Source organism: Theropithecus gelada, chromosome 6 (assembly GCF_003255815.1).
Source record: "Theropithecus gelada isolate Dixy chromosome 6, Tgel_1.0, whole genome shotgun sequence".
Taxonomy (NCBI): domain Eukaryota; kingdom Metazoa; phylum Chordata; class Mammalia; order Primates; family Cercopithecidae; genus Theropithecus; species Theropithecus gelada.
Genome location: NC_037673.1, coordinates 35,723,361 through 35,748,325, shown reverse-complemented (window position 1 = coordinate 35,748,325; position 24,965 = coordinate 35,723,361). Strand labels below are relative to the sequence as shown.

General features: G+C 40.9%; 2 protein-coding genes and 2 pseudogenes across 5 annotated transcripts in view; 2 read left to right on the top strand and 2 right to left on the bottom strand.

The window, feature by feature from the left end:
* Positions 1–7,242, bottom strand: part of SKP2 (S-phase kinase associated protein 2) — a 31,848-nt gene extending 24,606 nt beyond the window's left edge. The window contains exons 1-2 of one of the 3 annotated variants that reach the window (XM_025387223.1): positions 6,958–7,242; positions 6,185–6,456 (exon numbers count right to left, since the gene is read on the bottom strand). In XM_025387223.1, coding sequence (XP_025243008.1) covers positions 6,185–6,456; positions 6,958–6,965 — 280 coding nt within the window. In that variant the 5' untranslated portion in view covers positions 6,966–7,242. The remainder of the gene's footprint in view (positions 1–6,184; positions 6,457–6,957) is intronic. The other 2 variants (XM_025387225.1, XM_025387224.1) reach the window with 2 other exon arrangements.
* LOC112627180 lies at positions 3,998–4,098 on the bottom strand (annotated as a pseudogene).
* A 75-nt stretch (positions 7,243–7,317) lies between the features above and the next one.
* LMBRD2 (LMBR1 domain containing 2) overlaps positions 7,318–24,965 on the top strand; it is a 61,694-nt gene continuing 44,046 nt past the window's right edge. Inside the window, exons 1-2 of the mRNA XM_025387216.1 lie at positions 7,318–7,675; positions 24,301–24,531. Of these exons, the coding sequence (XP_025243001.1) occupies positions 24,358–24,531 (174 nt within the window). The 5' untranslated portion in view covers positions 7,318–7,675; positions 24,301–24,357. The remainder of the gene's footprint in view (positions 7,676–24,300; positions 24,532–24,965) is intronic.
* LOC112625829 lies at positions 20,933–22,789 on the top strand (annotated as a pseudogene). Its single transcript, XR_003119785.1, has 2 exons — positions 20,933–21,476; positions 21,812–22,789. The product of XR_003119785.1 is annotated as a mortality factor 4-like protein 2 (transcript).

Sequence of the window (24,965 nt, the reverse complement as noted above, 5' to 3'; positions counted from 1 at the left end):
GATTTGCACATCCACTACCTAACACAATCCCTGGCACATAACAGGACGCTACAAATATTTGCTAAATGTATTTATTAGCCCTCTTCATACAAATGATGAATGTGCTATTCATCTAATTCTCTATCAGTGTGATGGGTTAACCTTTATTAACCAATTAACGACTATGTGCACAGCACTGTTGGCATATGGAGGGGATGAAGCTAAAGACAAAACCCAGAGCAGAAGGGAATGTCCTCTATCAGTATAGCTGTAGTCTCTGGGAGATGGGGGCTGGGGCTTCAAGAGAACATGCAACTATGACAAAAGACACAAGGTCACACAATCAGTAAGTGGCAGAAGGGGAATTCAAACTCAGGTCTGACTTCAAATCATGCCCTTTCCATCCTAGTGGGTTCTAACATTCTATGCTCTCCTCTGTTGTGAGTACAAATTTTGAAAAGGTGAGAATTAAACCCAACTTGATATGGAAAAAGAAATCGATCAGGGCTAGGGAGTGGAAGAGGAGAGAGAAAATAAAACAAAGATGGTATCAATGGGTTCACCACCAAATGGAAGGAGCAAGGGCCTAGAAAATGCACATACTCAGCTAGCAGCCAAGTACCCAGTGCTCTGACTCAGCTGACCACAGAATGACACAAATCCTAGGGGCCCTGGGTGGGGGTGCCACAGCCTGCTATGGGCTGCTGTCCCAGCAGATGAGGCAGAAGTTTGTCTTTAATAGCTGCTCTAGTAACAGGCATCCAGGCTGTGATATGCTTAATCTAATTTTCCTCGCCATATTTAATTCTCAAAACATTAGCCATCTGTTTCCTGAATTCATGATGACACGGCTGCCTGGTCTGTTTGCGGAGAGCGGAAGGAAAAATCCAGAGGTCTTTTCTCCACTTGTCTCTGCTAAATCCAGCAAGGCTGCAGCTGCATACCAGCCCCACATTAAAAGATATAATTACTGAGCCCAAGGTCTCCAGTCTTCAATGACATGGACAGCAGTTAAATGTACTTCAGGGCCAGGAAAGGGCAAAAACTGGGCCAAACCAGCAAACCTGCTACAATCACCCTCACCCTACCACTGTTTCCAATTATTTCTCAGGTGCAAACTCAGCCTCCCACTTCTGTAACCTTATCACCTCCCATGCTTCCTGAAATTCTCTGGGAAGAGGGCCTTGTTGGAGAGTTTTCTGTGCAATCCATCTTTGCAGTGTAGGTAACTCATCTTACTTGACATATTTATTTCTCAGAACATCTCTCCACTCCACTCAGATTCAAGCTGAAAATTCAAAGTAATCCTAATCATAATCAAACTTTTGACTTAAAAAAATTGATGATATTTAAGCATAATCAAATTATACTTGTAGAAATGTGCACTAAGGATCTGGTACTCATACTTGTTTTTGTGTGTGTGTGCATTTTCTTCAGGGAGTTGGGGGTGCTCACCTCATGATTGCTTTTGCTGGCCTGTTTTAAGTAGCAATACCCCATGCTTTCTTTCTGGGGAACTACAAACAGATTGTGCCATCCCAGATGAGTTCTCCTTCCTCTTCCCACAAACCATAAAGAATACATTTGCGACCATGCTAGCTTTGGGTGTTTTTGTTTTTTTGGCTAAGGTGGGCAAAACTGAAAAAACAAAACACAGCCAAACTTAACAAGGATTCCCCCATGTACCCTTTCAGTTCCACAACCTTTTATTTCTATGAAAGACTTGCTCAACCCTGAGGTGTAGGGTGTGTAATGAAGAAACAACAGGAGCTGGGATTTGGAAAAAATATGCAACAGTGTATAAGCACTATGAGGCAGGGTCTCTTGCCTGTTATGTTCAGTGTTGTAGTCCCAATCCCTAGAATGGTGCTCAAGAAATATTTGCTTAATGGATGAATGAAAGGAAGCTATGGAACAAAGAAAGATGACTGGTGAAGATCCCATAAAGGCTCTTCCAGTGCTGACTTTAGTAACTGTAGACTGAGACTCACATAGGTCATGAAATCAATTTAGTGAGCTTGACTAGCATATATGTACATATATTTGAAAGAATGAACTAGAACAGAATAGAAAATATCTTAGTAAGGGGAAATATAGTTTTGTAAAACTGCTGTTTCAGATGCATACCCAGGATTGCAATGTAAAATATGTTTCTTACTGGTTAAAAAAAAGTTGGAGAAAAATGCTTGCCTAAGGGTATTAAGACAGATTCCCAGGCTCAGGCCAGGACTTCCCGGATCAGAATCTCAGGAATTTTGCACTTTGAACAAGTTCCCGTGGGGATTCTGATATACACTAAATTTTAGTATCTCTAGTCTGACAACCACTTTAGGGTCTGGAATTTCAAGCATTTAAGAGTCATGGAAGAGCTGATCAACAAATTAGTTCAACTCCATTTTCATGGCTATCACCTGTTTAAAGGGTGGGGTGGGGGACAAGCATTTCATGACCATAAATAAAATGCAATTGTCCCCTTTCTGCCTGATACTGACCTCATTGCTGGGCCATTTCCTCCCCAACTCTTTCCATACACTCACTCCAAAGGCCAATCAGACCTGTTCTAGTACAGGTTGGCCACAGAGCTTTCATCTTCCAAGATAAACAGATGAAGAGGATTTAGTTGCCAGATGTAAGGCTGGACTGGGGCCTGCAGGGAGAAACTGCTTAGCAAAGAACAAAAACTCGCAGCCCAGAACCAGTCATCAGATATCTATGTACAGCAGGTGTGGCCTATTCTACCCTAATCCTGGCAAAGCTAGTAGCCACCTGTCCTGACAACTGCAGACAAAACTCCTTGGAATGACAATCCGGCTCCACTGGAGGCCCGGGCTTCCAAAGGCCCATTGGGAATCCTCTATAGCAGCTGTCCCTCATCCTGCATCACTGAGTTCACCCTTCCCCACTCCATACCAATTAAGCAACCTCTGTTGTGTGTAAGTCCACGTACATTGGTTTCCCTCTGGGCCTCTCCTTAGGTAATAAACATAAAAGTCACCATTCTTTCTTTCTCACTTCATCTCACTTCAGATATATACCTTTGAACTCAGCTTTAACAATCAAGACACTGATCACACCATTTTCAGATCCCTCTCTTTCCTCAGAACCTTCTTTTTTGCTGAGTGGAAGGAGGAAGATCTTCCACATCCACCTGAATGGGAATCACCGCAGGAGGCCTCTGCCTCTGGGACACTTTGGGTGATTTGTGCACAGGATCCCCCTGACCCCCTGCAGCACTCACTGCCTAAGCTACTCATCTGCCGCTAATCTATGAGTCTCCATGTATTGCTGTGTGTGAACTGCTCTTATTTTTTATTGTATTTTCTCCTGAACTTGACTTGCAAATTCCTGGGAGATAGCAAAGACTCCAGAAACTTCTATCTTGTTCCCACAGTGCCTTGCTTAAAAAAAAAATCTTTTTCACTTGTGGAAGGGCATTTGGCAATCACACTCTATGTCAAAAGCTATCAGCACTGGACAAGTTAATAAAAATCTGTTCATCTTAGCAGGAAGTATCTTTCACCACATTTGGTTGGTCAAGCACCAAATTGTTAGGGCTACATTCCAGACACAAAAAATAGCAGTGAACACTAAATTTTGAAGAAAAAAAAAATTTACACTAACAGGGTCAGACTAACAATATTAAAAACAAAAGATAAAAGTCCACTAGCCTCCAAAATTGGCGTCAGGAATTTTGTCTTATTTATTGTTATGTGTCAGTGGCATGCTAAGGGTTTTACGTCACTCTCATTTAATCTTCACGATGACCTATGAAGTGGGTATTATTACAGCACTCCATTTCACAGATAAAGGAACTAAGGCACAGAAAGCTCAAATAACTTTCCAAGGCTGATAAATGCAAGAATGAGGATTCAAACCCAGAACTGACTTCACTACGACCCTCTACTGCTTCTCTAATTAATCCAACTCCTGATATATATTCTCAAACCATAAATTGGGCAAAGTTCTCTTTCCTAAAGAAAAGGCTATAAACAAATGTGTGTGGTTTTTTTTTTTAATTAAAAAAGTGGAATGCATCACAAATCTGCATGTCATCCTGTGCAGGGGCCATGCTAATCTTCTCTGTATTCCAGTTTTAGTATATGTGTTGCCAAAGCAAGCAACCAACCAACCAACTAAACAACCAATCTATCAACCCTTCTGCAAAGGAAACCAGATGGGAGAATTTATGAATATACTTAATTACCTTGGGTCTGCAAGACTTTGTCTTTAAATCTTTTATCTGTTTCTTCGTCGCCATCATCCCCCACCTGATTTCAGTTTAGACTCTGATCACCTCTTCTACATATGATTTCAACAGCCTCCTAAATTCTGTTGACTTTAATGTCGGAATATATCTGGAATCTGACCACCCTCACCCCCAACAAGACTCCAAACTTTGGCCAGGTGTGGTGGTTCATTCCTGTAATCCCAGCACTTAGGGAGGCCAAGGCTGAAGGATCGCCTGAGTCCAGGAGTTTGAGACCCGCCTGGGCAAGATGGTGAGACCTCCCCCCCCAACTCTACAAAAAACAAAACAATTGCTGTGCGTGGTGGTGCATGCCTGTAGTCTCAGTTACTTAGGAGGCTGAGGCAGAAGAATCTCTCAAATCCAGGTGAAGACAGTGAGCCAAGAGAACGCCACTGCACTCCAGCCTGGGCAACAGAGCAAGACTCTGTCTTGAAAATATGAAATTTAACAAAGACCCTAAGTTTCTACCCTTGACACCCCCGCAGTTGAGTCTCAACACATCAGTGTGTCCTTTTTAGAAGGTTAAATCAGGTCCCATCACAACTGTGCTCAACATTACCTCCAGCCCGATCTCTCCCAACTCTCTCCTTTGCTCATTCTACTCTTAGAATATGGCTTCCCTGTTCCTGGAACAAATGTGTCACATTTATGCACCAGGGTCTTTGCATTGGCTATTCCTTCTGCCTGGAGCTCTTTTCTCCATGATATCTGCATGGCACACTCCCTTGCCTCCTTTATGTCTTTGCTTAAAGGTCACTGTCCAGTCGAGGCTTTCCCTCAATACCTGGTTTAAAAGTGTACTCTATCTTCCCACCCCAGGACCTGCATTCCCTCTTGGCTTGTTCCATTTTTGGTTTTAGCCATAGCACTTATCACCTTCTAACATACTATATAAAAATAGTTACTGTGTTTATTGTATTCTCTCACTAGAATGGATGCTCCCTGAGAGGAGAAATGTTTATGTTGTGCCCACTGCTGTATCTCCAGCACCTGGAACACTGCCTAGCACATGGTATGTGCTCAGCAAATATTTGCTGCATTACTGTTTTAAATAGCTTACTAGTAAGAAAAACTGATAACCCCAGGTCAATGCCTTATTTACCCTATGGCTTTTGCATACTCCAGGGTTCTGGTTCACTCTGGGAGGCACTCATTCACCTGCTTGAGAAACTAGGGGATGGGGAGCTATTAAGGAGGGAAGAAATAGTTTTTCAGTCAATCCATTCTAGTTCTAGGGGATAGATCTGGGGAGAAGAAGGTTGGAATTATGAATCCGCTCCAATAGTTCAGGCAAGAGACGATAAGAACTTGAGAAATAGTTACCAGAGAAGAGGGAAAGATGCAATGAATGAGTGGATGTTGGGGGCGGTGGGAATCGGACTGACTCTCAGGTTTTTGGGTTGGGTGATTAAACAGATAGTGTCAGCAGTAATGGAGACAGAACACACCAGAGAAGATAATATGGGAGTGGGAGTGGGCCTGGGGAGATAATTCTCCCCCACTTAGGTGAACGTTCACTTCAGCAGTCCACTGATAAATAACTTAAGTGATTAAGGCAAAAAGCTCACTCAGGGGTACAAAGCAAAAGAATCCTACAAGAAGACCACTGCTTTATGTTTCTATTAATTGGTGGCACCGAGCTGGCCTTTAGGAAGACAGGTTCCCTTCTAAGGAAAAAGGCAGGAATGTCTTCTCATGGGTTAAAATTTTCAAGGTGATTATGCACCAGAACACACACACACACACACACACATATATATACACATACACACACACATATATACCTACCAAGATTCCTGCATACTTGACGACTTGCCCTATTGTGTTGAAAAAACAGCTTCAGAATTAGGCAATCTTAAAAGGAACCCATGGTAAAGATCCCTGAACAAAGGTTTCCCAACAACATAGCTAAATCCACCCTTTGCATAACTTACATTTTTACCCTCATATCCTTACCTGGAAAGTTCTCTCGATTTAGCTTAGGCCTGCGGACAATCACAAAGTCTTTTTCACTCCCTTTGCTCTTCAGCCGTTTCCGTGGGGGGCTCTCCGGGTGGCCCAGGTTTGAGAATAGTTCCTGGGGGATGTTCTCACTGTCGGGCTCCTCTTTCTCCAGGGCGGAGACCCCCATGCCTGACAGCAGTTCAGAAGTCTTGCTGGAATCCCATCCCCACGTGAAGCTGGTGGCAACGTTGCTACTCAGGTCTGGAATCTCCTGGAGGTGCTTCCTGCAGAAGTGCACAATACCCCCGGTTCCTTTCGAAAACACACCCATAAATAATTCCAAGGAAGGCATTAAAGAAGCTGCAGTTTATGTATTGTGGAAAACCTTCACAGCAGCTAACAGAATCGCATTTTTTTACGTGCCCGCGGAGAGTTACCAAGAAAATGAAGAAATGAAAAGAACAAATCGAGAAGGCTCTTTGACTTACGATCCTGCAGAAGGCCTCAAGAATTTCTCCCGGCGGAGGGAACAGACAAGGAGAGAGACAGGGCAATCATACACTGATTGAAAACGGTGGCAGAAAAGCCCAATTAAGGAAGCCAGATAAAACCGCACGCTGATCCCCGCATTAAGGCATTCATCCATTCACACTTTCCCCAAGAAGGGGCTAAGCAACCATTCACTTAACAGCATTACTAACAATATTAGCCAGTAGCGATATTCGCGGCCTAAAAGAATTATTAAGAGGGTCCATTCATGCTCTTCCCTTTTTGAATCCGTTTACCTGTGCATAGCGTCCGCAGGCTCGGGAGTTTAAAATACGTGCATTAATTGCAGAGCTGCTCGCCTCCCGGATTCCCGATTTGGCGCGCTGCGGCTCCGAGCGTGCTGCTCGGACCCCCAGGAGCCAGACCCGCTAAGTCTAGCAACGTTCCATCCCCACCGCGCGCGCAAGACTCTACAGCCCGCTTTGCTTCGCGGCCCCACTCTGAGGCCCCACGGCCTGCTGGGAATTGTAGTTTCCGTCCCGTTTCGTAGTCCGACGGGCTCGCCCTAACTTCCTTCCCTTGCAGCTTTACCCGCCTTCCAGATACCCACAACCCCCCGCGGGAGCGGGACTGGTCGGCCCATGGGGTAGGCGGGGAGGCGGAAGCGGGCGGCGCTACGGCTGACTGGGAAATGTCAGCCGCTGGACTGTGGACGGATTTTTCTTTCCTGGGAGCCTGCAGGCCTTCTGGTGATCACCAGCGCTGTCGTCTCTGAGCGTGGATCCCAGAACCTGAACAGCTGTGACGGCCGCCGTTTCCCGGTCCCATCCAGACGCTGTCTGGCGAGATCGGACAGTGAGCCTAAGGCGGAACGCGTGAGGCGCTTTTGAGTGTGGGGTCCGAGGCCAAGCGCAGGCGGAAAGAGAGGGGACCCGGCAGACCCCAAGTGGCCGCCGCCGCGGGGCCCACGTCCCTAGCTGCTGAGTGGGGACAGTAGCCCAGCCCGCCGGCCAGGTGAGAGGCTGCGAAATGCGGGCGTCGCACCTGTTCGTCCTTTTGCCAGGAAGCTTCTTCCTCCGTGGGGGAGAAGGCGGCCCTTAGAATTGGGTCTGTGGACAGGATCCTTCCTTTATCTGTAAAATATGCACAACAGCTAAACATGAGTCGGAACGAAAGACAGTGGTTTAATTTTAGGGGAGCCGGAGACCCCAGCGGGTCCTGTGTGGTGGGAAGGCTGCGCATGCCCTTGCAGCCTTGACAAGTCTCATAAATAGTAACAGAGGAATAAATGAAAGGACTATATTTTGCAACGGGCTTTACCCGTGCAACGCAGGGGGCCTCCAGCAAAGCCATTTGGTTGCTTGCTGTCGCTCAACTGGCTACGTGTGTTTGCGTCGCCGCCTAAAAGCAAGCTGCTTTAAGCCTATCTCTGCTGAGAAGAGTTTGGGGGCGGTTGGAGTAGAGAGCGTGACATATTCCAGGTACAGTGACCATGCGAAATCCATTGGGCAAACTATACTACAACTGTGACCCCGGGAAAACAGTGGAAGAGGGAAGGGGGATGAATTCTAAGCCTCATAAAAATGAAGATTTATAAAGTTCCTAACAGCTTCATCTCATATTAGAATATTCAGTGATGCTGTATGACACGCCCTCTGGTTTCCTTGAAAAAATGATTTACTCTATAGTGAAATTAAACTTCCCTTGCCCAGGTATGTGCTTGTTCTTTAGCTTGTTCCTTAGCTTGAAAAGTAACTGCCTCTTGAGGAAGGAATTAATGAACTTTTAGCTTGTTCTTGAAAGGTGAGATTGGTGTAAAGAAGGGATCTGTTCACAACTTGGTTTTGATTGGAACTAGGTGCAGAATACTAGGCTGAGCTGTTCATTAAACTAATGTTGTATGGAAAACATTTTAAAATTCAATATCCTAATGTTTTACAAAAAGTGACCTTTATGTTACTTTGGCTAAGGAGAAAGCATTTGCCTTCCTTTGAAGCTACATCCTTGCCCTTAAGATTGCAACTCGTAGGAGAAAATATTTTTGACACAAAAAATTATAATTTCCTTCAGGAAAGGGAACAAAACAGAGAGAGCCTGTAAGCTAATGGAGGAGAAAGAATAAACAAAAATATTTAAGATGCCATAATGAGAATAAACAGTTTTGAGATGTAAAATAATTGGGAGAGCCCACTTCAGACATAGATCTCATAGATAGGAATCGATGAGATGATTCTAAATTTAAAGATGAGAAATAGCTTTGTTCAGTCTTGGTTTTACTAGGAGTTACCTGGGGAACTAGAATACTTGCAACAGCTGAATTAGTGAACACAAGATCCTCTCTAGGACTTCAGGGAGAGCCTATCAGTTTTGAAAATCAGTTTAATAGTTTGCCCCGGTAACAGAAATACTTCATCTTCCTAATATGGGAATAATTTTTTTTGCATTCCTTCTAATCATAACTATTGCCTTAACATAATAAATGCAAGTTTAAATTGGTAAATTAGATTCTTTTTAACATAAGGAATTGTATCCATTGAAGACGAGTTTAGTAGGTACGTAGAGGTTGCTATCTGGTCATAAAGAACTGTATTGTGATTGCTACTGATGTATCTTGTTTTTTCTGATTGATGTTATTTTTATTTTTATTTTTTGAGATGAAGTTTCACTCTTGTTGCCCAGGCTGGAGTGCAATGGTGCAACCTCGGCTCACCGCAACCTCCGCCTCCCGGGTTCAAGTGATTCTCCTGTCTCAGCCTTCCTGAGTAGCTGGGATTACAGACATGCGCCACCACGCCCGACTCATTTTGTATTTTTAGTGGAGAGGGGGTTTCTCCATGTTGGTCAGGCTGGTCTTGAACTCCCACCTCAGCCTCCCAAAGTGCTGGGATTACAGACATGAGCCACTGTGCCCAGCCGTTTCTTACATCTCTTTAAAAGGAAGAAGGCCCACCCTTCTTTGTTTCTCCATCCTGCTGTCTAGATGATGATAGGATTCCTGAAGTTCCAGCATCTGTCCTGGAACATAAGGATTAAAGCCACCTGCTAAGGATGTGGACTAGAGAGAAGGGGCCTGGGCCTCTGATAATCTGATAACTTACCATAACCACCTATCTCAAGTCTTCTTTTACATGAGAAATAAATTCTGTATTGTGTAAGTCTCAGGTATATTGGACTTTTCTGTTACGTGTAGCCAAACTAATCGTGAATAATTTTTTCCAGAACTGATATTCTCTGTAGTGGTGGCAGCTACCTGTTTACATAGCTCTTATCACCCCCTATTTTTTTTTTTAATTGCCTGTTTCTTCCCACTAGACCTTTTGAGTTCAGGGACTTTGCTTGGATTTTTGTATCCCCAGCCCCTTGAACAGAGCTCACCAAATAGTAAGGGTTCAGTAAATATTTGCTAAATGAATGAATGATGCTTGGAACTAAGTAGATCTTTAATTCATTGCAATTTAATGCTCTAAGATAGGCAGATGGGGCAAGAACAAACGGATTCAAATTTACTCTGTTTTCCACTTTTCCCATGTAGAGTACAGTCATATATTACCCTTAAATCAAGTAATGGTAGTATAATCTGTACGGTAAAAAGTTTGTGTTAAATTCTGTATTAAACATGACTTAGCATTCTGTCTTGATATATCTAAAAGAAACGGGAGAATGTTCTAATTTGTTCCCTGTGAAGACTGAACAAAATAAATCATTAATTAACAATTTAAATTGCATTAAGAAACTGTGTCTAGATTAGAGAAGAGACATGTAATTATGATCCAGGCTTTGTAGTGAAGATGCCTCTCTTTGAGTCCCAGCTTTACCATTCACCAGCTCTGTTAACTTGGACAAGTTACTTAACCTCTCTGTGCTGTTTTTTCTGTTAAGCAAGGAAACGAACAGCCCTTTCTTACTAGGTTGTGAGGTCTAATTTGATAAAGCATGATAGGTACTAATGTTAATACAATGCTTAAAATTTCGTGAACACATGCTAAATGTTAGCTATTCATTATTTTAAATTATTTTATTATTAGGAAGGACTTTACAGATTATTCTCTATCAAAATGTCTTGCAATTTCTATATATGAAATCTTTAAGAATTCAGTAAAATTTTAGTTCTTTTTCTTATATGCTTACATGATTACTACCTCTTCATGCCTTGCAAAAGGTAAAGCAGTTGGTATGTATGCCACTGTCCTCAGGGGCTTGTCACATTTTGGAATTCAGATTACCTGGTTGGTTCACCAACTCAGCTCTTAGGTACCTTTAAAAAATATTATGACGGTTTTTTGTTTTTTTTTTTTCGAGTGGGAGTAATAGTCTCTTGCAGTAGTCTGTGTCCAAAACTGAACTCTCTCATACCTGAAATCTTTAAATATGTGAATAATGATTATGTTTTGAAGATTTAAATTTTGATCATTGGTAGAAATTTGTTGACTTAATCATTCACTTCTAATTCTGGTTCTTTTGATTTTTCATAATTAGGATTTTTGAGTTGTCTCCTAGTTTTTATTATTTTGCACATATCTGAGTAAAAATACAGATATGTGAAGTTAGATAAAATTTCCAGTTGGAACCTAATGATTCATCAGACTCAGATATTTAAGTTAACAGTATTTGAGTCTGATGAATCATTAGGTTCCAGTCAGAAATTTTTCATTCAGTTTCAGAATCTTTGGTTTTGACAAAATTGTTTTCAGTGTTTTGTTTGTGTTCTGATCACTTGGTACCCATTCTCTCTCTCTCTCAAAACATTTGGAATTCTTCAAATTACATAATTAGCTTAACCTCTAAAGTTCCATCAAAGGATATTTGGCCTGAAAAACTTTTATCAGCCATAAAGTACTCAGGAAACAGTACTTCAAGTCATTAACATTAACATGCTAATTGTGAAACCATTATAAAGGCATTTGAAAGTAATATTTAATAATATTTTGATGATTGGGAAAAGATTGGACTGGATTTTAAATGTTTAAGACTTTCAGAACTGGTATTTTGAAGGGTACAATATGCCCACACATCGGGCACTAAAATCTGGTAGTTTTAATGAATTGGCATTTTGATTTCGAGTATAATTAAGTTTTGCTACTGTGGTCCTTAATCACGTGGAACTGAATTTTTATTTGCCTCCCCATTTTAGTATCATCATCATCATCATCATCATTATCATCCCCTTTCTTCTCCTTCTTCCCTAAACCTTGCAACTCATCACTTGAATGTTGGTACAAGGTTAAAGATATGGACTTTAAAACTATTATTTTCTCAGGTTAGGAAAACCCCAACTTTTATCTCCAATTTCATGGGATTACTGGTCCTAACCTGTGTCATAAAAAGGCAATATAGTTCAGCCTGAACAGAAATAGATGGTATGGTAAACAGAATAATAAACCCCTAATAATGTCTATGCTCTAATCTCTGGAACCAGTAAAAATGATGAAATTATTCAGACAGGCCCAGTGTAATCAGATGAGCCCTGAAAAACAGATTTCAAGCATGAGGAGAATTTGACAAGCCATTGCTGCTTCTAAAATATTCAGGACCACAGACACACACACACACACACACACACGCAGAGAGACGTGTGTGAGGAGATAGATACGTTAATTTGACGATGATGATTATTTCACTGTGTATGTACAATATATCAAAACATCACTGTTGTGCATTTTAAATATATACAATTTTAAAAGATATGCAGAGCCACATGCAAAGACTGGGGAGAGGCCTCTAGAGCTAAGGTTAAATGCCAGCTGTCAGCTTGCAGGGGAACAAGGATCTCAGTCCTTTAACCATGAATAACTGAGTTTTGGCTTGGCTAGGTGGATCATGCCTGTAATCTCAGTGCTTTGGGAGGCCAAAGTAAGAGGATCACTTGAGGCCAGGCATTTGAGTCCAGCCCGGGCAACATAGCAAGACCCTGTCTCTACAAAAATAAAAAATTTTTTTTAATTAGCCAGGTATGGTGGTGTGCACCTGTAGTCCTAGTTATCTGGAAGCTGAGGTGGGAGGATCAATTGAGCCCAGGAGCTCAAGGTTATGTTGAGCCATGATTGTGCCACTGCCCTCCAGCCTGGACGACAGTGTGAGACCCTGCCAGTAGCCTGACTGAGATTGCAAACTTGCTGACACCTTGATTTTAAACTTGTGTGCCCCTAAGCAGAGAACTAAGTTGAACTATGCTGTGTTTGAACTTCTGACCTATAGAAGCTATAAGATATTAATAAATGGATGTTGTTTAAACTCACTAAGTTTGTAGTAATTTGTTACAGCAGTGGTAGGATACTAACCCGAAGGTATGTAACCAAATCATTTATTACTAGAATAAAGGACCCATAATTCTATTTATTCCTCTACAACCCTTTAAAGTGCTGACTATGAATCAGACTGAAAAATTGAGTGCCATAGTAAAAACATTAATAGCTAGTGTCAGGTTTAAAACTGATTCTGTTGTTTGCTTATTATGCCCATAATCTTACCACCTGAAGACTGTTGATGTTTTAATATATTTCATTGTTACCTCACTCTTTTTTATGTTTACATAAAAATATGTGCCAAATTTTCAATTGCTGTTAGGGTAATTTTCTGATGTTATTAAATAATCTTAACAAATGTAATTTCTTTTTTTTTTTTTTTCATTATACTTTAAGTTCTAGGGTATATGTGCACAACGTGCAGGTTTGTTACATATGTATACTTGTGCCATGTTGGTGTGCTGCACCCATCAACTCGTCATTTACATCAGGTATAACTCCCAATGCCATCCCTTCCCCCTCCCCCCTCCCCACAATAGGCCCCCGTGTGTGATGTTCCCCTTCCCGTGTCCAAGTGATCTCATTGTTCATTTCCCACCTATGAGTGAGAACAAGTGGTGTTTGGTTTTCTGTTCTTGCGATAGTTTGCTGAGAATGATGGTTTCCAGCTGCATCCATGTCCCTACAAAGGACACAAACTCATCCTTTTTTATGGCTGCATAGTATTCCATGGTGTATATGGGCCACATTTTCTTAATCCAGTCTGTCACTGATGGACATTTGGGTTGATTCCAAGTCTTAGCTATTGTGAATAGTGCCACAGTAAACATACATGAGCATGTGTCTTTATAGCAGCATGATTTATAATCCTTTGGGTATATCCCCAGTAATGGGATGGCTGAATCATATGGTATTTGTAGCTCTAGATCCTTGAGGAATCACCATACTGTTTTCCACAATGGTTGAACTAGTTTACAATCCCACCAACAGTGTAAAACTGTTCCTGTTTCTCCACATCCTCTCCAGCACCTGTTGTTTCCTGACTTTTTAGTGATTGCCATTCTAACTGGTGTGAGATGGTATCTCATTGTGGTTTTGATTTGCATTTCTCTGATGGCCAGTGATGATGAGCATTTTTTCATCTGTCTGTTGGCTGTGTGAATGTCTTCTTTTGAGAAATGTCTGTTTATATCCTTTGCCCACTTTTTGATGGGGTTGTTTGTTTTTTTCTTGTAAATTTGTTTGAGTTCTTTGTAGGTTCTGGATATTAGCCATTTGTCAGATGAGTAGATTGCAAAAATTTTCTCCCATTCTGTAGGTTGCCTGTTCACTCTGTTGGTAGTTTCTTTTGCTGTGCAGAAGCTCTTTAGTTTAATTAGATCCCATTTGTCAATTTTGGCTTTTGTTGCCGTTGCTTTTGGTGTTTTAGAGATGAAGTCCTTGCCCAGGCCTATGTCCTGAATGGTATTACCTAAGTTTTCTTCTAGGGTTTTTATGATAATAGGTCTAACATTTAAGTCTCTAATCCATCTTGAATTAATTTTCGTATAAGGAGTAAGGAAATGATCCAGTTTCAGCTTTCTACTTATGGCTAGCCAATTTTCCCAGCACCATTTATTATATAGGGAATCATTTCCCCATTTCTTGTTTTTCTCAGGTTTGTCAAAGATCAGATGGCTGTAGATGTGTGGTATTATTTCTGAGGGCTCTGTTCTGTTCCACTGATCTATATCTCTGTTTTGGTACCAGTACCATGCTGTTTTGGTTACTGTAGCCTTGTAGTATAGTTTGAAGTCAGGTAACGTGATGCCTCCAGCTTTGTTCTTTTGACTTAGGATTGTCTTGGCAATGCAGGCTCTTTTTTGGTTCCATATGAACTTTAAAGCAGGTTTTTCCAATTCTGTGAAGAAACTCATTGGTAGATTGATGGGGATGGCATTGAATCTATAAATTACCTTGGGCAGTATGGCCATTTTCACAATATTGATTCTTCCTATCCATGAGCATGGTATGTTCTTCCATTTGTTTGTGTCCTCTTTTATTTCACTGAGCAGTGGTTTGTAGTTCTCCTTGAAGAGGTCCTTTACATCCCTTGTAAATTGCATTTCTAGGTATTTTATTCTATTTGAAGCTAATGTGAATGGGAGTTCATTCATGATTTGGCTCTCTGTTTGTCTGTTATTGGTGTATAAGAATGCTTGTGATTTTTGCACATTAATTTTGTATCCTGAGACTTTGCTGAAGTTGCTTATCAGCTTAAGGAGATTTTGGGCTGAGACAATGGGGTTTTCTAAATATACAATCATGTCATCTGCAAACAGGTACAATTTGACTTCCTCTTTTCCTAACTGAATACCCTTTATTTCTTTCTCTTGCCTGATTGCCCTGGCCAGAACTTCCAACACTATGTTGAATAGGAGTGGTGAGAGAGGGCATCCCTGTCTTGTGCCAGTTTTCAAAGGGAATGCTTCCAGTTTTTGCCCATTCAGTATGATATTGGCTGTGGGTTTGTCATAAATAGCTCTTATTATTTTGAGATACGTTCCATCAATACCAAATTTATTGAGAGATTTTAGCATGGAGGGCTGTTGAATTTTGTCAAAGGCCTTTTCTGCATCTATTGAGATAATCATGTGGTTTTTGTCTTTGGTTCTGTTTATATGCTGGATTACGTTTATTTATTTGCGTACGTTGAACCAGCCTTGTATCCCAGGGATGAAGCCCACTTGATCGTGGATAAGCTTTTTGATGTGCTGCTGGATTCGGTTTGCCAGTGTTTTATTGAGGATTTTTGCATCGATGTTCATCAGGGATATTGGTCTAAAATTCTCTTTTTTTGTTGTATCTCTTCCAGGCTTTGGTATCAGGATGATGTTGGCCTCATAAAATGAGTTAGGGAGGATTCCCTCTTTTTCTATTGATTGGGATAGTTTCAGAAGGAATGGTACGAGCTCCTCCGTGTACCTCTGGTAGAATTCAACTCTGAATCCGTCTGGTTTGGACTTTTTTTGATTGGTAGGCTATTAATTATTGCCTCAATTTCAGAGCCTCCTATTGGTCTTTTCAGGGATTCAACTTCTTCCTGCTTTAGTCTTGGGAGAGTGTAGGTGTCCAGGAAATTATCAATTTCTTCTAGGTTTTCTAGTTTATTTGTGTTGAGGTGTTTATAGTATTCTCTGATGGTAGTTTGTATTTCTGTGGGATCGTGGTGATATCCCCTTTATCATTTTTTGTTACATCTATTTGATTCTTTTCTCTTTTCTTCTTTATTAGTCTTGCTAGCGGTCTATCAATTTTGTTGATCTTTTCAAAAAAACCAGCTCCTGGATTCATTGATTTTTTTGGAGGGTTTTTTGTGTCTCTATCTCCTTCAGTTCTGCTCTGATCTTAGTTATTTCTTGCCTTCTGCTAACTTTTGAATGTGTTTGCTCTTGCTTCTCTAGTTCTTTTACTTGTGATGTTAGGGTGTGAATTTTAGATCTTTCCAGCTTTCTCTTGTGGGCATTTAGTGCTATAAATTTCCCTCTACACACTGCTTTAAATGTGTCCCAGAGATTCTGGTATGTTGTATCTTTGTTCTCATTAGTTTCAAAGAACATCTTTATTTCTGCCTTCATTTCATTATGTACCCAGTAGTCATTCAGGAGCAGATTGTTCAGTTTCCATGTAGTTGAGCGGTTTTGATTGAGTTTCTTAATCCTGAGTTCTAGTTTTTGCACTGTGGTCTGAGAGACAGGTTATTATAATTTCTGTTCTTTTACATTTGCTGAGCAGTGCTTTACTTCTAATTATGTGGTCAATTTTGGAATAAGTGTGGTTTGGTGCTGAGAGGAATGTATATTCTGTTTATTGGGGGTGGAGAGTTCTGTAGATGTCTATTAAGTCCGCTTGGTGCAGAGTTGAGTTCAGTTCCTGGATATCCTTGTTAACTTTCTATCTTGTTGATCTGTCTAATGTTGACAGTGGGGTGTTGAAGTCTCCCATTATTATTGTATGGGAGTCTAAGTCTCTTTGTGGGTCTCTAAAGACTTGCTTTATGAATCTGGGTGCTCCTGTATTGGGTGCATATATATTTAGGATAGTTAGCTTTTCTTGTTGAATTGATCCCTTTACCATTATGTAATGGCCTTCTTTGTCTCTTTTGATCTTTGATGGTTTAAAATCTGTTTTATCAGAGACTAGGATTGCCACCGCTGATTTTTTTTTTCTCCATTTGCTTAGATCTTCCTCCATCCCTTTATTTTGAGCCTTTGTGCGTCTCTGCATGTGAGATGGGTCTCCTGAATACAGCAAACTGATAGGTCTTGACTCTTTATCCAATTTGCCAGTCTGTGTCTTTTAATTGGACCATTTAGTCCATTTACATTTAAGATTAATATTGTTATGTGTAAACTTGATCCTGTCATTGTGATATTAGTTGGTTATTTTGCTCGTTAGTTGATGCAGTTTCTTCCTAGCCTCGATGGTCTTTACATTTTGGCATGTTTTCGCAATGGGTAGTACCGGTTGTTCCTTTCCATGTTTAGTGTTTCCTTCAGGAGTTCTTGTAAGTCAGGCCTGGTGGTGACAAAATCTCTAAGCATTTGCTTGTGTGTAAAGGATTTTATTTCTCCTTCACTTATGAAACTTAGTTTGGCTGGATATGAAATTCTGGGTTTAAAATTCTTTTCTTTAAGAATGTTGAATATTGGCCCCCACTCTCTTCTGGCTTGTAGAGTTTCTGCTGAGATATCTGCTGTTAGTCTGATGGGCTTCCCTTTGTGGGTGACCCGACCTTTCTCTCTGGCTGCCCTTAAGATTTTTTCCTTCATTTCAACTTTGGTGAATCTGACAATTATGTATCTTGGAGTTGCTCTTCTGGAGGAGTATCTTTGTGGCGTTCTCTGTATTTCCTGAATTTGAATGTTGGCCTGCCCTACTAGGTTGGGGAAGTTCTCCTGGATGATATCCTGAAGAGTGTTTTCCAACTTGGTTCCATTTTCCCCTCACTTTCAGGCACCCCAATCAGACGTAGATTTGGTCTTTTCACATAATCCCGTATTTCTTGGAGGCTTTGTTCATTTCTTTTTCCTCTTTTTTCTCTAGACTTCTCTTCTCGCTTCTTTTCATTCATTTGATCTTCAATCATTGATACTCTTTCTTCCAGTTGATCGAGTCGGTTACTGAAGCTTGTGCATTCGTCATGTAATTCTCATGTTATGGTTTTCATCTCTATCAGTTCGTGTATGGCCTTCTCTGCATTGATTATTCTAGTTATCCATTCTTCCATTCTTTTTTCAAGATTTTTAGTTTCTTTGCGCTGGGTACATAGTTCCTCCTTTAGCTCTGAGAAGTTTGATCGACCGAAGCCGCCTTCTCTCAACTCGTCAAAGTCATTCTCCGTCCAGCTTTGATCCGTTGCTGGCAATGAGCTGCGTTCTTTTGGAGGGGGAGATGCCCTCTGATTTTTTGAATTTCCAGCTTTTCTGCCCTGCTTTTTCCCCATCTTTGTGGTTTTATCTGCCTTTGGTCTTTGATGCTGGTGACGTACTGATGGGGTTTTGGTGTGGGTGTCCTTTCTGTTTGTTAGTTTTCCTTCTAACAGTCAGGACCCTCAGCTTCAGGTCTGTTGGAGTTTGCTTGAGGTCCACTCCAGACCCTGTTTGCCTGGGTATCAGCAGTGGAGGCTGCAGAAGATAGAATATTGCTGAACAGCGAGTGTTGCTGTCTGATTCTTGCTCTGGAAACTTCGTCTCAGAGGTGCGCCCAGCCCTGTGAGGTGTGAGGTGTCGGTCTGCACCTAGTTGGGGATGTCTCCCAGCTAGGTTACTCAAGGGTCTGGGACCCACTTGAGCATGCAGTCTGTCCATTCTCACAACTCAACCTCCATGCTGGGAGACCCACTGCTCTCTTCAAAGCTGTCAGACAAAGTCATTTACATCTGCAGAGGTTTCTGCTGCTTTTTGTTTAGCTATGCCCTGTCCCTAGAGGTGGAGTCTACAGAGGCAGGCAGGCAGGCCTCCTTGAGCTGCAGTGGGCTCCACCCAGTCCAAGCTTCCCTGTGGCTTTGTTTACCTACTTAAGCCTCAGCAATGGCGGGCGCCCTTCACCCAGCCTCGCTGCCACCTTGCAGTTAGATCTCAGACTGCTGTGCTAGCAATGAGGGAGGCTCTGTGGGCGTGCGACCCTCCAGGCCAGGTGTGGGATATAATCTCCTGGTTTGCCGTTTGCTAAGACCCTTGGTAAAGTGCTGTATTAGGGTGGGAGTTACCTGATTTTCTGGTGTTGTTTGTCTCAGTTTCCCTTGGCTAGGAAAAGGGATTCCCTTCCCCCTTGTGCTTCTCTGGTGGGGCGATGCCTCGCCCTGCTTCAGCTCTTCCTGGTTGGGCTGCATCAGCTGACCAGCACCGATTGTCCAGCACTCCCCAGTGAGATGAACTTGGTACCTCAGTTGAAAATGCAGAAATAGGCCGGGCGCGGTGGCTCAAGCCTGTAATCCCAGCACTTTGGGAGGCCGAGACGGGCGGATCACGAGGTCAGGAGATCGAGACCATCCTGGCTGACACGGTGAAACCCTGTCTCTACTAAAAAATACAAAAAACTAGCCGGGTGAGGTGGCGGGCGCCTGTAGTCCCAGCTACTCGGGAGGCTGAGGCAGGAGAATGGCGTGAACCCGGGAGGCGGAGCTTGCAGTGAGCTGAGATCCGGCCACTGCACTCAAGCCTGGGTGGCAGAGCGAGACCCCGTCTCAAAAAAAAAAAAAAAAAAAGAAAATGCAGAAATCACCCATCTTCTGTGTCGGTCGCGCTGGGAGCTGGAGGCTGGAGCTGTTCCTATTCGGCCATCTTGCTCTGGGACCTGACAAACATCATTTCTTATACTACAATGAGATGTCCTCATTTGGCTCTGCCATACTTTATTTAGCCTTTCTTTGGTAATCTCTAATATTTAGTCTTTTTTTCCTATCATTGCCATGTTCCTTGCACTGGACAATTTCAGGTGTAGTTCAAGTCATAAAAGGATTTTCAGTTAATTATGTTATATTTAAACTCACATCGAATGGGTTTTTTTAAAGAAAAAAAAACCCTAGATCTCAAAGATGGTTTTGTCATCAGCACATTCTGTGTTGAGCTTTCAGCCAACTACTTAATCTATGCTTAGCTTAAAAATAAGATTTGGCTGGGTGCTGTGGCGTATGCCTGTAATTGCAGCACTTTGGGAGCTGAGACAGGCGGATCACTTGAGCTCAGGAGTTCAAGACCAACCTGGGCAACAAGGCAAACCTTTTCTGTTTTTTAAAAAATAAGATTTGACATTGTTGTGGTGTAAGTTTTTCACAGAATATGAAATTTGAAAATTTGAGTAGTATTTGGTAATGTTCAGTGTTTTAAGCCTTTTGAGTTGTAATAAGTATTTGTTAAATCAGTGTACCATTACAAGAGTTTTACATTGCCTTTGAAGTAAGCAGTAATAGAAAAATAATGTATGTACTAAACTACACAGTATTTTTTATTCTTTCAACAAATATTTCTTGATATTACTATATGCCAGATACTACATCAGGTAACTGGAATATAGTATGGAATAAAGTAGTCAAGTCTCTGCTCTCATAGAGTATCTGGGGTAAGGGGAAAGGTTTGGAGAGACAATAAATATAAAGAATGTGCATTATATCAGATGGATAAATGCACTGAAGGAAAATATAGCAAGATAAGAGAGTAGAGTGATGAAAGAAGTTCAATTTTAGATATTTAAGAAAAATGAGACCATGGCAGTTGGAGGAATGGCAGTGATCACACGTCGGCTGCTGGGAAGATCTGAATTCTTGTGTCAGGTCATCATCAGAAAAGCTAAGTTTGCTGTATAGTGAGGATCAAGAGATCTGATCCTGATTGCAGAACCTTCCCTGATTACAGAATCTTGGGTTGTATCTCCCACTTCACCCTTCTAGACCATCCCAGAAGATCTATAAGATTTCATCTGGGAAATCACTAGGAGTTCTTGGAAGGGAAAGAAGGAAGATTGTTGGTTGGAATAAAAACAAGGTTGAATGAATTCCAGAAAGCAGGATTCTTAACCTCGTGGACAGCAATCTGCAGAAGAAGAGAACTTCAGAAAACAAACTCGAAGCAACATGCAGAGAAGTAAGATGAGAGGGGTCTCCTCGGGAAAGAAGACCGCTGGTCCACAGCAGAAAAATCTTGAACTAGCTCTCCCAGGAAGATGAGGGGGTCGCTCTGTAGAGAACCCCCTTCAGGATCCATGAGGAAGACCAGAAAGAACAAACAGAAGACTCCTGGAAACAGAGATGGTGGCAGTACCAGCGAAGCACCTCAGCCCCTTCGGAAGAAAAGGGCCCGGGCAGACTGTTGAAAGTGAGGAGGCGTTTAAGAATAGAATGGAGGTTAAAGTGAAGATTCCTGAAGAATTAAAACTATGGCTTATTGAGGACTGGGACTTAGTAACCAGACAGAAGCAGCTGTTTCAACTCTCTGCTAAGAAAAATGTAGATGCAATTCTGGAGGAGTATGCAAATTGCAAGAAGTCACAGGCAAATGTTGATAATAAGGAATATGCAGTTAATGAAGTTGTGGCAGGAATAAAAGAATATTTCTTTTTTTCTTTTTTTTTTTTTTCTTTTTTTTTTTGAGATGGTGTCTTGCTCTGTTGCCCAGGCCAAAGTGCAGTGGTGTGATCTCGGCTCACTGCAAGCTCCGCCTACCAGGTTCATGCCATTCTTCTGCCTCAGCCTCCTGAGTAGCTGGGACTACAGGCGCCCACCACCACGCCCAGCTAATTTTTTTGTATTTTTAGTAGTGACGGGGTTTCACGTGTTAGCCAGGATGGTCTCAATCTCCTGACCTCATGATCCACCCTCCTCGGCCTCCCAAAGTGCTGGGATTACAGGTGTGAGCCACCGTGCCCAACCCAGGAATAAAAGAATATTTCAATGTGATGTTGGGCACTCAGCTGCTCTACAAATTTGAGAGGCCCCAGTATCCTGAAATCCTCTTGGCTCACCCTGATGCTCCATTGTCTCAGGTTTATGGAGCCCCACACCTACTGAGATTATTTGTAAGAATTGGAGCAATGTTGGCCTATACGCCCCTTGATGAGAAAAGCCTTGCATTATTGTTGGGCTATTTGCATGATTTCCTAAAATATCTGGCAAAGAATTCTGCATCTCTCTTTACTGCCAGTGATTACAAAGTGGCTTCTGCTGAGTACCACCGCAAAGCCCTGTGAGCGTCTACAGACAGCTCACCATTTTTGTCCTGTATCTGTAAACACTTTTTGTTCTTAGTCTTTTTCTTGTAAAATTGATGTTCTTTAAAATCGTTAATGTATAACAGCGCTTATGTTTCATTTTTTTTTCTGTTCTGTTTTAAACAGAAAATAAAAGGAGCATAAGCTCCTTTTCTCATTTCAAAGTTGCTACCAGTGTATGCAGTAATTAGAACAAAGAAGAAAGAGTAGAACATTTTATTGCCTAGTTGACAACATTGCTTGAATGCTGGTGGTTTCTATCCCTTTGACACTACACAATTTTCTAATATGTGTTAATGCTATGTGACAAAACGCCCTGATTCCTAGTGCCAAAGGTTCAACTTAATGTATATACCTGAAAACCCATGCATTTGTGCTCTTTTTTTTTTTTATGGTGCTTGAAGTAAAACAGCCCATCCTCTGCAAGTCCATCTATGTTGTTCTTAAGCATTCTATCTTTGCTCAAATTGTTGAAGGATGGTGATTTGTTTCATGGTTTTTGTGTTTGAGACTAATGCACGTTCTAACATGATAGAAGCAATGCATTATTGTGTAGCCACGGTTTTCTGGAAAAGTTGATATTTTAGAAATTGTATTTCAGATCTTAAATAAAATTTGTTTCTAAATTTCAAAAAAAAAAGAAAGATGAAAATATTGATAGTTGAAATGGAATCTGTTTACCAATATAAAGAAATAGTGAAGAAAATTGTTAAATGTGATTTTTGTGATATTTCATGTAGGAGTATTTTGTATATAAATTTAAATTTAACGCTTTAAAGTACTGAAACTTTCTTTTCTATTATTCTAAATAGTTAAAGATGTTTGTTGATTTGAAGTATTTTATTGGTTCTCCCTTGTTTTGTTATTTATTTATTTATTTATTTTTGAGACAGAGTTTTGCTCTTGTTGCGCAGGCTTGAGTGCAATGGCAGGATATTGGCTCACTGCAACCTCCGCCTTCCAGGTTCAAGCGATTCTCCTGCCTCAGCCTCCCGAGTAGCTGGGATTACAGGCACCCGTTACCATGCCTGGCTAATTTTTGTATTTTTAGTAAAGACGAGGTTTCACCATATTGGCCCAGGCTGGTCTCGAACTCCTGACCTCAGGTGATCCACCTGCCTTGGCCTCCCAAAGTGCTGGGATTACAGGTATGAGCCACTGCCCCTTATTGTATTTTGTTGGGTTGCATCACAATCTTGATTCTCTATGTTAGGATATTAATCAATTCCTTGGAATATTGTAGTATGTAGGTAAACAAAAGTCTAACATTGATTTTACAAAGGTGAAAAGTTCATATTGCCTTTGATTAGTAAATTTTTTTAAGTATAGAGAGATCAAATTTTTAAATTTTAAAATAGAGACTTTAAATCTCTATACTCTTTTTTGAGTAGAGAGATATCAGATAAACTATTCGCTGATGACTGTATCATAAAATTAAGAATGTTTTCACATGTATGACTTTATTCAATAGTCTGATAAATTTTCTGCATATAAAATAGTAGAAAAATTAAAAATGAGAATTTATTAAAGTAAGTTTAAAGATTTATATAGATAATGGGAAGTGATAAATACATTTTGTGAAGCAGTAAGAATTTCATGAAACTTGAGTTGTTAGGCAAAATTAACACAAAAGAAAAATACTGTTTCAAAAAACAAAAGGTTACTTTTAAATGATCTCTTTCCATTTTTCTCTTTCCTCTTTTTTAGAAAATCTTAAATTGTAGAGGATAAATAATCTTAGAAAAATGTATTTTACCAAGTATCTCATATCTTAGGATTTAGTCAACAGCTTATTTGCATAAACTATTCTGTTAGGACTTATTAAGAAACTCTAAATGACACTATATTAAAACTGTTGACGTCTAAAATAAGAACTTCTTAACTTGTAATATTGTAAGAACTAGTATAATTTTCGTTAAGTTTTTGAAAATACAAGGTATGTGAAATTTTTTAAGTGTGCTTTAAAAAATAAAATATAAGTACTTGAGGATAGGAATTACCCTTTTAATCTTATTCATAGTCCAATGTGAAGCATGACATTTCTCCAAAGAGTTTATTAATGTATTAATGTACTAATAAATATTCATATGAAATTTCCAAATGTCATTTCCCATGTTAATGATGCATTTTAACCTTCTTTTCACTTTATAGATATGGTCCAGACCTGTACATGAATAACTTTGGTTAGTGAGAGTGAAATATCCAATAATGAGTGGTGCAGCTTTGGGACTTGAGATTGTTTTTGTCTTTTTTCTGGCATTATTTCTACTTCATCGATATGGAGACTTTAAGAAACAGCATAGACTTGTAATTATTGGAACACTGCTTGCTTGGTATCTCTGCTTTCTTATTGTCTTCATACTGCCTCTGGATGTTAGTACGGTAAGGAGTGAACTTTATTTTCACAATTTAAAAGACAAATTTTAATCATACAGCATGTTGGAAATAATGTTTATTCTTAAGACAGCTAAATTATGACAGTTTGTACTTATATTTTGAATTAAAAGATTATATGGTCATTTGATCATTAAAAAGCATAGCCAAGGGCTGGGAACCATGGCTCACGCCTGTAATCCCAGCACTTTGAGAGGCTGAGGCGGGCGGATCACGAGGTTGGGAGATCGAGACCATCCTGGCTAACATGGTGAAACCCTGTCTCTACTAAAAATACAAAAAAATTAGCCGGACGTAGTGGCAGATGCCTGTAGTCCCAGCTACTCAGGAGGCTGAGGCAGGAGAATGGCGTGAACCCGGGAGGCAGAGCTTGCAGTGAGCTGAGATCGCACCACTGCACTCCAGCCTGGGTGACAGAGCAA